This window comes from Serpula lacrymans (assembly GCF_000218685.1).
Source record: "Serpula lacrymans var. lacrymans S7.9 unplaced genomic scaffold SERLAscaffold_1, whole genome shotgun sequence".
NCBI lineage: Eukaryota > Fungi > Basidiomycota > Agaricomycetes > Boletales > Serpulaceae > Serpula > Serpula lacrymans.
Genome location: NW_006763290.1, coordinates 705,470 through 719,336, shown reverse-complemented (window position 1 = coordinate 719,336; position 13,867 = coordinate 705,470). Strand labels below are relative to the sequence as shown.

Below are 13,867 nucleotides of genomic sequence, written 5' to 3'. Positions count from 1 at the left end.
ATGCAGAAGATTTCGTAAAGAGAATGACAGAAACAAGGAAGAGAGCAGAAGAATCGCTACAAAAGGCAGCTGAACAGATGAAGAAGCAGTACGATAAGAAGAAAAGAGAAGCAGTGGAATATAGAGTAGGAGATAAGGTGTACGTAGAAGCGACCAATATCTCAACAGATCGACCAGCCAAGAAACTGGACGATAAGAGACACGGTCCGTTTGAAATACTGGAAAAAGTAGGCAAATCAGCCTATAGATTAGCGCTACCACCGACATGGCGGCCTATTCATCCGGTTTTCAATGAGATAAAACTCACACCGTACAAAGAACCACAGTTCCCTTCCCAACAGAAACCTAAACCAATACCGCCGGTAATAATAGACGGACAAGAAGAATACGAAGTCGAAGAAGTTCTAGACTCACGTCTAAAACAAGGGAAATTGGAATACTTAGTACATTGGAAGAACTATCCAAAAGAGGAACGCACGTGGGAACCCGAACAACACCTAAACAACTCACCCGACAAAGTAAAAACATTCCACGATAACAACCCTAGTGCACCCCGACGGATCCGATTTCAATTACATTTCCAACCCTTCGAAAACTTCACAACGACTAGAGTCCGAAAACAATTGTTTAATTGGGAAAATGGAAAGATGGACCCCTACTTTCGAGACGAAAGTCCTAAGGAGGGGGTAATGTCACGACTTGAACCAGAAGCGCTGGTCTAAGCGCTAGTTTCCTTTTTCATTTTTCTTTGATATCTAAATCACATGACAGATAAGATATGTTAAGCTGCTGCTTTAGCGCGGATACATAACACGTAGTTATACCAGATCACGTGACCATCACGTGACGTAAGTCTAGAACCATTACAAAGAACATCAGTCAGCGCCTCATGGCTGCTGCATGTTAGCTCAGTCAGCGCCTCATGGCTGACTTTCAGAAACATATATATAGTAGACCATCATGTACATACTTTCCTCAGTTGTTGATTAATTCTCAATCGCTATCTTGTAATGCTACTTGTTTGATTTGAGCCTTCATCCCTCCGTTAACTCGGTATAGGGGATAAGGGTTTTACACCATGGACCGTGTCGATATCCATAGGAACGCCCCGTCCTGGTTGCGACCAAAATGGTTGGAACCCGTGAGAGTGGTTTTTATGTTGGTTTGATGACCCAGGGCTCCTCTGGGAATAGTTGTTTTTGGTGGTGGACCCGCCACCTTGGTGCATTTTGTAGAGCTCTATGGCCCTACCTATTTTTTGTACCTCCTCCGCTGCTTGGGAGAGGTTGTCACTCCTCATATCCTGCAGATAGAGCTGTTCTGCAATGTGGGGTTCACATTGCGTTCCAGCAGTTCCACTGCATGTTCATTACCTAAGCCCCCTTGGATGGAGAGAGCCAGGAACCGGGTCACAAAATCATCTATCCTCATGTTGCCTTGCTTGAAGGAACGGATTTGCTGACGCGCCCAGTCATGCTCAGCTTGTGGTTTGAAATATTTTTCAATCTCCACTTTGAGATTGTCCCAGGTGGGCCACACTCCTGCATTCTATCTTGGGCGTATTGACCCGCCACAGGTCCTTTTAGTTAAGATAGCACTGCTGTTGCTACCTCAAAGTCGTCGGCAAACACATCCCAATTTGCCTTGACCCAAATCTGGAGTTTGATCCACCACTCGGTGAATTGCGCTCTGTCTCCTTCGAAGGCGCCAGGGTCAGCGACAACTTCGACTTTCTTGTTGAACCTTTTCTCAACCGAGGGGGTTGCTGCAGTGGGGTTCGCCTGCAGCTCGGTGAGTTGCGTGGTCAACGCCAAAATCTGTGCACGCATGTTGTGCAACAGAGTGTTCACGTCAGGTTGGCTTTGCAACAACATATCGACTTGTTCTCTTTGTAAAAGTAAAAAAAGGTAACTGGGGGTCCCCGCTTGCTATCTGTGGATCTACCTCTTCCCAGCTAAGTATCGGATCTCAATCTCCGACTACCCACACTATAGTATTTGAAATGTATGTAAAAAGTATTCGTAGTAAACCCTGGTCCGAACAGTTGTCAGGGGGTGGCCCGCTTGTTAAGCTGTCAGCCCTTTTCCAGACTGGCGGAGGCAAATGCCCGGCCTGGTCAGAGGTATTTGAAGAAGAATCTTTGTATTCTAAAACTAATCAACAGTGGTTCCACACCAACTGCTAAGCTAAGGTACTCCCCTTAACACTGGGGGCCACGTATCAAGAAAACGTGATTTGTCCTTTCTCCCGGAGCACTATGGGGCCGTTGCGAAGAGCGCGCCCTTCTGCTATATGGGATATCCCTAAATAATAACACTATCCCCTTAACCCTGGGGTCCGGGTTTGCACAATGTGCGAGAGAGTAAAAAGAGCAAGTCCTAATGTAACAACCAAGAGTTTGTTACTCTGGCGCACAACTAGAACCAACTATAGAGATGATGATGAGGGAGTGGTTACCCTTTAGGCTTCAACAAGTTAGTTGTGAGGATACAACAGGAGGACTCGCTGAGGAGTCTCCTTGATCTATTGGGGTATATATACTACTACAGGTTTGTACATATGTACTATACAGTTGATGAAGGCAGTGGCTGATGATGTCAGAGGGCGCAGCCCGTGTGACCAGCTCCCCTGCATGAGAGACTTGTATCTAAGATAAAAAGAAAGGCAGTGCAGCACGAGAAAGTGGAGTTTGAACAAAAGGAAAAGTGCCGCATGGCACGGAGTGGGAAAACTACAGTAAAAGGTTAAAGAGGAGAATGAAAATTAAAGGTCCGAAAATGTGTTATTGTAACACTCCATTTTGAGTTGAAGGACATAGTGATCATTCTTTCAGCCCATACCCAAACAAAAGTTGCTTTCATCTGGGAGACTGGTATCGGAATTATAGTGTTCAGAAGTCGCAGGAATCTTTCAGGCAGCTCATTGATATCATTGGAAACCCATCCTTTTGTCCTGAAGACGTTCAAAATGTAAAGTGGAGCAAAATTAACAAGGACTTGGGCCTCGATAATCTCAATGGTGAATGGCTGGATCAGGATGCAGGCTGGCAAAAAACACCTGTAACCATTTCAGTTCCATTTTATAGCAGATCAGCGGACCCTGGGACCCATGGTTATCATGTTACTGATTTGTTCCATTGTTCACTCATTCAGATCCTTCTTGATAAGCTCGCAAACCCTCGTGATGACCAGCTTTTTTATTATGAGCCATACAAACTGTTCTGGGTTCCAAGTGATCAATTGCATGAAGCTTGAGTCCACGGCAAGGCTTATACTTCAGATGCATTTCTGAAAGCTTATCATGAACTTCAAGAATCCCCACCAGAGCCCAGGTGCAACCTTCAACGTGTGGTGGCTGGTTTCATGTTTTCGTCAGATTCCAACTTACTTCCTTTGGCAATGCAAAACTTTGGCTGCTTTATGTTTATTTTGCCAATGAATTCAAGTATCGTCGCGCCAAACCATCCTGTCACTTGTGCAACCAGACGGCCTATTTTCAATCTGTGAGTGCTGTCTCTATTGTAGCTCATTCACACTGTTTGACTTGTTTTTATTGATTTATAGCTCCCAGACAGCTTCAAAGATTTTGCAAAGACTCACACCGGCAATAGCAAGCTTACTAGCGCCTTCATGACACATTGTCAGTGCAAGTATTTTCATGCACAATGGTGTATTCTACTTGATGATGAATTCCTACATGTGTATCAGCATGGTGTTGTTATCAAGTGTTGTGATGGCATTGATTGTCAGTTTTATCCCTGCATCCTAACATATATGGCAGATTACCCTAGAAAGTAGGTCCACTGTGTTCTGTGCAACAATCTTGCTCATTTTATGTAGGATACTAATAGTGAGTATAAAAAACCTTGGAAACTGTCCCTGTCCTCGGTGTGTAACACCTATGACTTTGGTTCCCAATGTTGGACAAGACACCAATATGCTGAATTGAGTCGTCAAAATCCACATTGACAATGCTGAACAGCAGAAGAAGGTTGCAGTTGCTTGTGATTCAATCTACAAGAAGAATTATGCTGTGAACAGCAACAAAGTTAATGGATTCCTGATGGCCGAATCCTTAGTTCCAACTTTGGTGCGTAGTAGTGGTGTCTGAACACACAACACTCAAATATTGAGCTTGCTACTCTGCACGGCTCATTGGCACGGTTTAGCTAAACTACACATGCATACTGACAATACTCTGAAAATACTAGATGCAGTAACTAAAAATCTAGGTGATAAATTGCGATAATTTGCTGCAAATACTTGCTCTGCCTTCTGTACTAGGGAACTCCGGGGCAAAGCCGATGCACAAAGGCGCCGTCAAATCCAGCAAGGCACTGACATTCAGTCAACATCATCAGGAGACGCTTAAAAACCCAAGTCATTCAACCTACAAACCTATAAACTCCACCTAATTTGTGCAGGATAATCCCCAAGCGCATGCTTTGGCACTATAGACTCCCTAGCACGTAAGTTCACCTAACCATATCTTGCTTCATTTGTAATAACCGGTGCCCAGGGTGACTTAGAGCACCAGACAGGGAAGTCTAGATTCAAAAGAACCAGCAAGAAAACCTACACTGAACAGCTTACTCACATTGAGCGTTGGGAGGCCCGTATACGTCTTATGCGCCAGAAGCTTGGCATGTCTTCTGAGGATCATGCTGTTGCTGCTGGTCAGGAGGCCAGCACTCTTGATGACCATCATCACATAGGGAAGTCTCAAAACTCACCTTTGCACATCACATTCTTCTCCAAAATGTACTCCCACGATCCAGCTTGCACGGTAAGAGACAAATCAATACTGTACAATTCCAGTATCAATCTGATTTGCTATAGGATTTTGTACCAAACCTCAAGATTCACTTACTTCACTGTATGCAATTGACTCTTCTCGCTCCTATTGTTTCCGAGCGTCACCTTAATGATCCCTCACCAAACCAGCAACCTTCCATTCAAGTCATATTAAAAAATGACAGAATATATATTCACAACATCTTTTGCATCAACTACACAACATACAATATCCGCCAAGCACAAGATGTTGTTAACCCACGCACGGACCATTGCAATATCATGTTACTAGCTCCTCTGGATGGATTTGACACCAATCTGCGACGCCCCTCCCACCCATTCTATTATGCTCGTGTCTTGGGCATTTACCACACAAATGTTGTATGTACTGGTCAAGAAGTCACAACTTATTACACGTGTAAGATGGAATTTCTATTCGTGAGGTGGTACAAATTGTGCGGTCCTTTGAACAGAGAAACAGACTCAGGCTGGTACAAACTCAACATGCTACATTTTGTTCCCATAGCTGAAGATGATGCTTTTGGCTTTGTCAACCCAGCCGATGTTCTGCCGAGCTGCCACCTAGTACCAGCATTTCACGAAGGGAAATTACATCCTGATGGCATTGGGATGTCCAACTTTGCTCAGGATGCACAAGATTGGAAAAAGTACTATGTTAATTGGTTAGTCCCAGCTATGTTTAACGCTAAAGAAACCTACCAATATGTTTCTTACAGGTTTGTAGATCAAGACATGATGATGCAGTATCATTGGGGCTTGGGGATCGGCCACACATATGCCTGCGGTGAAGCATCTGAAGGCATCAACAGACTTGGGGTCTTTGCCACAAACGACTTCATGGTGTTCCTACCCAGCAGCAGTATGATGTGATAACTAGAACTGTAAAGTAAAAGACTCTCAGTCTTTCTGGTAAATGACTGATATATTAATCAAATGTACCTGTAAAGTAAAATACTCTAAAGGAATGTGTAAGTATGAGTTTTAACTGCAATAATAGTGTTTACTGTACCTCAGTCTTTCTGGTAAATGACTAAGGTGTCTAAGGTAGGATGAGTGCGCTTTTCTGTATCCTAATTAGGATATATAATATGCCAACACACCCCCTCAAACCGAACTCACTCCCATCATCTTGACAAAATATTCTAGCTTGGGTCGAGCCAGTGGTTTTGTGAGGCAATCTGCAGGCATTTCTTCAGTAGGACAGTAGAATATTTAAATTGCTTTGTTTTCTATAGTTTGTCGAATGAAATGAAAGTGGATGTCGATGTGTTTGGTCCTCGAGTGGTACACATTGTTCTTTGTTAGCTCTATAGCACCACGGTTGTCACTGTGCAGAGGGACTGGTGGTTGCATTGATTTATTGGTGATTTCAGCCCATATATGTGTGAGCCAGATTGCCTCTTTGGTCGCATGTGTCAGCACGACGTACTCAGCCTCTGTTGTTGATAGAGTGACTATCGGTTGGGTTTTACTATTCCAGGACACAGCACCACCGTTTATGCGGAAAACGTAGCCAGATATAGAGTGTCAATGGGCATGTGAAGCATAGTCAGCGTCCGAGAAACCGACCAGTCCTTCTTGGCTCTGACAGATTAGTAAGCGGTGGTTCCTCGTTGCCTTGAGGTATCTGAACACTTGTTTGGCCGCTTCCCAGTGTGTACGTCCTGGATTTTGGAGAAAACATGATAGGGATGAGATGGCAAAAGAGATGTCAGGTCTAGTTGCAAGGGATAAATACATCAGAGAGCCAATGGCTTCTCTGTAGGGTATGTTTTTCATCTCCTCTATTTTGGTTGGTGTTGAAGGTGATTGGGATGTGTCGAATAGAAAACCAAGTTCTATGGGGGTAGAGATTGGTTTGACATCTTCAAGATTGAATCTTTTTAGGATGGTGTCAATGTAGGCTTGTTGTCCAAGTGAGACTGTGTGGCTTTGTCGGTCTCGTTTGATCTCGATGCCAAGCAGCCAGTTTATTTCTCCAAGGTCTGTTATCTCATACTCATCTTTTATCCCCCTCTTAAATTTTTCTATTAGTTCTTTTGGACTTCCCGCGATTGCCATGTTATCGACAGAGACAGAAACGACGATTCCACTGGCATCCTCATATTGTAGGAATAGTGCATAATCGTACTCAGACTTTTTGAAGCCAAGTCTTTTGAATGTTGTGGTGAGCCTTTTGTACCATTGTTTTCCAGACTGTTTCAAGCCATACAGGCCTTTCTTTAGTTTGCAGACTAAGCCTCTTTGATTCGCATTTAGGTGGCCTGTCGGCGGTTGCATATATATGTCTTCTGTGACATCTGCATTGAGGTAGGCTGACTTCGCAGTCAAGAGCGGCTGCATGAGCGAGCACAAGACGATTTGTCTTTAATCGTGAGATGGCAGAGTAGGTCTCTGTGTAGTCAAACCCATATATTTGGGTGCTACCATTTGCAACTAATCTTATTTTGAATTTTAAGATTTCACCATTTGGTCCTCGCTTTATCCTTGTCACATAGTGTGAGCGGATAACGTTCACGTTAGGAGGCGGCTGCACAAGGTCCCAGGTGTGTAGTTTTTCTATTTGGTTTATTTCATCTGCTATTGCAGCTAACCATTGCGTCCTATGTGGTCCGTTTAGCGCCTCGTTGATAGAGGGCGAGTCGTTTTCGGACGACTCAGCAGCTGTGTCAGCTGCTGCCATAGCGTGCAGGTGAGTTGCTGCCTTGTTTTTGTTGATGTCTGACGACCATGCGATGTTTGCGCGCCCATTTTTGTGTAGGTTGCGGTAGAAACCAGGTGGTTTCGGTTGACCACAATGTGGACGCTCAGGGATCTCGAGATTGGGATGGATGGGTGCCTCTTCGACCAGATAAGACTGGATGGGTGGATCTGGTGCTTGTTTGAGGACTACCAGTTCGTTTTGGGCTGGCATTGGTGCCAAAAACATAGGTGCGTTGTCCTTGTGCTCCTCGTTTGCTAATCCATTCGTTTGCAGGTTGTCTTGGTCCAGTTTTTCGACCACATCAAGCAGGAGTGGGTCGTTTTGCGGCAGCAGCTCGAGTCGCTCGTTCGGATTGAAAATGATGTTGTGTTTGACGCTTATGGTGTGTTTTTCTCGCCAATATATCCTATAACCCTTTGACTCATTGTCGAATCCCACCCATTTTCCTATTTTAGCGTGCGGTTCAAGTTTTCCCGCATCAATGGCTTTCACATAAGCTGTAGATCCAAACTCGTGTAGATCATTCAGGATGGGCTTGTCGCCAGTGGCCATTTCATACGGCGTTTTCCCTTTCAATGCTTTGGTAGGTGATCGATTCTTTATCCAGACTGCATGTTTCACCACTTCCCCCCATAGCATTTTAGGTAGACCTGACACTATTAGCATAGCACGTGCAAGTTCCAGTAGCGTCCGATTCAGCCTTTCAGCAGTTCCATTCTGCTGTGGGGAATCATGCACTGTGAGTTCGCGCGCTGTGCCTTGTCGTTTCAAGTGCTCATCAAACTCTATGCTGGTGTATTCACCACCCCTGTCGGATCATAGATGTTTGATTTTGGCACTGTTCTTTTGGGTGCCTAGCCACGCTTCGAACCACTGGTATAGTGTGAGGACTTCATCCTTGCGTGCTAGTAGGAATACATGGGATTCGCAGGAATAGTCATCTGTGATTGTTAATATGTATTTCTTTCCTCTTATGTCTTCAACAGAGGCAGGTCCCCATAGGTCTGAATGGAGGTGTTCTCCATATGATGTAGCACGAGTATAGCTGATTTTGGGAAATGGCTTCCTTTGGGCTTTAGCTCTGACACAAGGCTCACAAAATTCAATAGTAGTCGAAGGATCAAGATCAACTCCTTCGGCCATCCCTGATTTGATCAGATGTTCAGCGGCTTTGTGTCCTATGTGACCCATTTTTCTATGGAGTTCGTTTACATCCAGTTTCAGCTTTGCTATGTTGGCCCGGTGCGTGCCCCATTTCTCTGTTTTTGTGAGTTGATAGAGGCCTTCAGATTGCGGTATCATGGCTATGACCTTGCGTTGTGGTAGGGGCGTTTTTATGAGGCATACACCATTTTCTATGTGTATGGCATATCCTGCACTGTCAATGCGGCTGGCTGATATTAGGATCTGTGCCATGTCGGGACAGTATAGTGTTTCTCGTAGTTGCACCTGAGAGACACTTGTTCCGTTTGGTAGATTGATTGATACAGTGCCCTTGCCTTGGGCATACATTCCTTTAGTCTTAGCATGTCACCAAGATGAGTCCTGACATTGCCGTTTTCAGGACATCTGAGGTCCTGTAGCCTGTGTCGGACATCAACCTGCATCATCTCTGATTTGCCTTCGTGCATTTTGGTTATAGTAGCCCATATAGTGGCTGCCGAGCTTTTGTCCTGTATCTGGATTAATGTCTCATCGTGTATGGTTGAGTATAGCTGTTGTGTGACGAGGCACTCCTTTTGGGTATATTTGTCCACTTTAGCCTCATACTCCTCTATTTGTTTTTCAGTTATTACTGTTCCATCATCCAGTTTAGCTACACCTGCCGAGTCATACTTGTAATTTTTGACAGGTGGCTTCCGGGCAGATCCTAGTAGGAATCTAGACAGTCCTCTTGCTTCGACAGCAGTAGTGACTCTTGTCTTGTATGTGATCCAGTTCGAACCATCCTTTGCTAGTTTAGGTACTTGAAAAGTAGCACTCGAAGCATTGCTGGTGAATGACATGTCACCAGGGCTCATAACCTGATGTGATGACTAGAACTGTAAAGTAAAAGACTCTAAAGGAATGTGTAAGTATGAGTTTTAACTGCAATAATAGTGTTTACTGTACCTCAGTCTTTCTGGTAAATGACTGAGGTGTCTAAAGTAGGATGAGTGCGCTTTTCTGTATCCTAATTAGGAAACTTATGTAATCTATCAGAACGTCGGAATAGTTGAATGAAAGTGACTGCAAGAATGAAGAATCTATTGTAATGTATATAATATGCCAACACAATGCTGTCCAAACTTCTGAGACAGTTAATTACCAGTCAGATCAGCTTGATAAAGATAACGGGGAGGACAGCGATGTATTTATTGAAGAGGACGTCAACCCAGAATTCACACTGCAAGACCATGAAGACAAAGACTTCGGCTACAATCAAGACTCAGATGAGGACTCGGACACTGACAAATTGTTACTGGATCTAGATGGGACAGATATAGTAGGATACAATTATGATTAGTAAACTTGAACTACAGTTTGTAGTGTTAGCTCCTCTTTCTCAGAAGAATTGGTTTATCCGAGTTTCAAGTTACCGTTACTTATAGTCTTATTAGAAAAATTACAGTCATTCGCAGTACTGCTGGAGCAGACAGCAACTATCCCTGGCTCAGTTTGTGAATATGGGATATAATTACTAACTATTATCATGAATACACATCCTTCACCAAACCTGACAGTCTAATGTTGGATCATGAACACAGATGTTAAAGCATCACATAATTATACCTGTGCAAACCATTGAGATGACTTCGACTACAATCACCCTCACTCGTATTACTAATTACCAGTGGAATAACATTATGAGACTCGCCATATCATATAAGTGCAATGTACTATTACTCTGCTAATATCTGGTAATGCTTCATCAATACATACAAGCCACTACCGGGACACAGCATTTTGGCAAATGGTTATCAACTCCACCTGGTTATAACAGCTCCTCCCCGATTTCCTGATGTTTTTGTGTTGTTATTCTATAAATAGATAACCCAGGTGATAATATATAATTAGGTTAGTATGAATGCACATAACTCTATTCAAATATGTAACATTTTAAGATGTAATGGATTATCTGCAGGTTTTCACAGGTAATGTCAATAGGTTTGCAAAGCTCAGGTTGTACCAAAAAACCCATGGAAGACTTTATTAAAGCTTCCTAAGATAGTTAATTCCACATATTACCTAAGATCCCTCTCATAATCTTTTATGTCATTGTTTAAATATAGATAGAATTTAGAATTGTACACCTATATGTATCATCCATATGCAGGGGTGATCCCATAGTCCATCCAAAGATAGTTACTATCAGCCGTACCAATATTTATAGCACATTATGAAACTCAGTGGATATTTTTTTCTTTTAAATTTAATCTGTGTTGATGTGCATGCTTTGATAGGGACCTTCTACCTTGTAGGAATCCCAGTTATTTGGGGTTTTAGGCTCTGGTGAATAAGTAATAATGAGTGATAAAACTAAGTAAAAGGGCAGAATGCCCAAGCTACAATAGATGTCAGCTTTAAGGTAATCTCTATAGAATGTAATGCAACATATCTCAGCCACTACCCAAGAGGCTATGCAAACAGCTGAGGTATTCCTATACTAAGCCCCTTACTACTTATAGTCAGGGATGTTACTGACTAAGGTATAATGACTCCTAGGAGAACAATGGGTGACTCTATGGAGTGGTGGTTATGCTCCATAGATAATAATGACTTCTTAGCAGCTTTACCTGACTTATTTTGTCAAACAGTTGCTGAAATACATGAGTGATTCTCCATAATATATATTAATACCGTGCATATATAGAAAGGTTCTACATAGGATAGTGGAGAGCTTAAATTAACTACCTATTGGCATCATTATGTAGATGCCCACACTGATATCCTGCTCTGGACTCCAGTCTATATATTTTCTCTACATATTCTTACGTTCCTTACAGAATCTGTAGTTAGACCTGATGACACACTTCTCTCACATACAATTTCTCCTTGCTAAATATATGTCTGCATAAAACTCCTAGTTGTAATCTCTGTACTCTGTTCCAGCAGTTCAAATATCAACGAGTTCCCAAACCTTTTTACCAACCTTCTTCTAAGTTCTTCCCAGCCTTTTTCCAAAAAACTCTTACTGCTTTCCAGTTGCATCCTCTATTTTCCTCCCATTGATGCTATTAAGTAAGGGGCAAAGGTCTGCAGAATTGTCTAGTGTATGAGCTAGGCAAACTTCTAATCTTGTAGTCTGTTTTGCTACTCTGTAGTTACTTTGTAACTCCTACTTCCAACCTCCAACAACTCTATAAGTCATGGTTCTGACAATGTCTTTGTTTTGGCTCTGGTAGTACACTTGGTAAGTTTTTTTAAATTATTATTATACCAGAACTAACAGAAATTTTCTAGATCAAATATATTTTATTAAGTCCACCATTAACAATATAATGATATAGGTCTCATAGACAGCATTTTCTGCAAGGTATGTTATCTCAATCACAGTAATTTTATACTAATCACATCTTTTTCAAGGTGGGATTACTATGTGAGGTTATTAGAAATATTTCAGAAGTGTTCTCCTACATATATAACTGCTGTGTGTAGTAAGGTTAAAGAATATCTTGTTATTGAATCTAGCTGTTTTTTCTTTCTTTTCTAAACAATGGAGTATAGGTGTTACAGCTTTATATACTATCAGAGAAGATGGAGTTCTATGTAGACAAATATCTAGCAAGGAATAAAATAATTATATATATTAAAGCATATTATGTGGTCTAAATCAGAGTCTATGTGAACAATAAAGAAACATTTAAAGGAACATATAGCAGATTGGGGTCCAGGGAAACATATTGGAGTAGAGGTCTAGAGTATTATATAGAAGCAAGCTACAACAAGAGCATGCTGAATGGCAGAACATGAGAAACATCAACAAAACAAGTATAGTGTTATTCTTTAACTCAATAAAAATATTCCAAAAATGGCATATTTATAATTTATCTAAAATAATAGAGAGGCTCTTCTATATATGGGTAAAAAGTGTGACACTATCTATGACTTTATTCTTATTTTCCCGGTATCAAAGTATTCAAATATTCTGGGAAAAGGAGTGATCTGGTAGTTCAATTCTACTTCTTAAAGCATCTGGTGTCAAAACTAGACCATACATTTAATTTGTCTATATACTCTGACTTCATATATATAGGCCTTTGGTTCTTTTGTATTGAGTGCAATGATACTGTTCTTGATAAAGTAACTATAGGAGTCAGATTTATATTTCTGGGATTGCCTTTTATCGCTTTTGCACGTACTAAAAAAGTATCTTAACCTAACTATTCACCCCAAACAACTTTTATAAAGTAGCCAATTTGTGTCTCTCCTATTAAGGTTTAAAATAGGAAAAAAAACACCTTTTTACTAAGGGGCATATTAGCAGTTTTTGCTGAGCTCCTTACGCAATTAAAGTTGATGTAGAAAGAGGTGAAAGGCAGCATGGGGTATAAACTTTGTCGTTGGAATGAAGTACATGCATTGATGAAAAAGTATGGAACACCAGCCCTGTTCATTACAATCAACCCTAATGACATCAGCCATCCTTTGCTTGGTTTTTTTGGAAACATAGTGCCTGATGATTGGAAAGCCATGACATCATATGAAAGGTCGGCATTTGTCGCCAGTAACCCTGGACCTGCCACTAGATTTTGTGATTCGATGCTGTGTGGTTTTATCAATATAATCCTTGAACATGGAAAGTCAGAGGCTGGATTGTTTGGTCACAGTGAAGTGTACTATGGTATGGTAGAGGCTCAAGGTTGTGGTACCCTTCATTGTCACATGCTGATCTGGTTAAAAGGCAATCCCAACCTGCAAAAATTACGTGATAAAATAAAAGACGAGACCTACAAGCAACAAATCATTGCATGGTTAGAGTTTATTGTCTCTTGTGAACTGCCTGGGATGGAAAAGGTCTTACACAAACCAAATGGAACAATATTGTCTAAACCACTGCGTCCAACAGGTACCGTAGACCCATGCCTTGAAGAAGGCAAAACTTTAGAAGATGACGTCCACAATGAGCTAGATTTTCAACGGGATTTCCAGGAAGTTGTTAAAGAGTTAGCTGTTCTTTGCAATTGGCACGAGCGTACTGACACATGCTGGAAACACCTAAAAGCAGGAGATTCTCGAGACAATGCACATTGTAGAATAAGGATCAATAGAATGACTAGATCATTTACAGAAATTGACCTTGTGTTGCAATTGATCCTGCTGAGATGTTTGCATCCTCGTGTAAACAACTTTAGTGATCTAGTGTTGT

General features: G+C 41.9%; 2 protein-coding genes across 2 annotated transcripts; one reads left to right on the top strand and one right to left on the bottom strand.

Moving 5' to 3' along the window:
* Positions 1-1,045: 1,045 nt before the first annotated feature.
* Positions 1,046-1,829, bottom strand: SERLADRAFT_431740 (uncharacterized protein; the record flags this gene model as incomplete). Its single annotated transcript, XM_007312072.1, has 3 exons — positions 1,046-1,320; positions 1,374-1,548; positions 1,611-1,829. 3 exons carry the CDS (start codon positions 1,827-1,829, stop codon positions 1,046-1,048), a joined length of 669 nt encoding a protein of 222 aa, XP_007312134.1.
* Positions 1,830-4,626: 2,797 nt separating this feature from the next.
* Positions 4,627-5,684, top strand: SERLADRAFT_431739 (uncharacterized protein; the record flags this gene model as incomplete). Its single annotated transcript, XM_007312071.1, has 3 exons — positions 4,627-4,785; positions 4,839-5,476; positions 5,531-5,684. 3 exons carry the CDS (start codon positions 4,627-4,629, stop codon positions 5,682-5,684), a joined length of 951 nt encoding a protein of 316 aa, XP_007312133.1.
* Between the last annotated feature and the right edge of the window lie 8,183 nt (positions 5,685-13,867).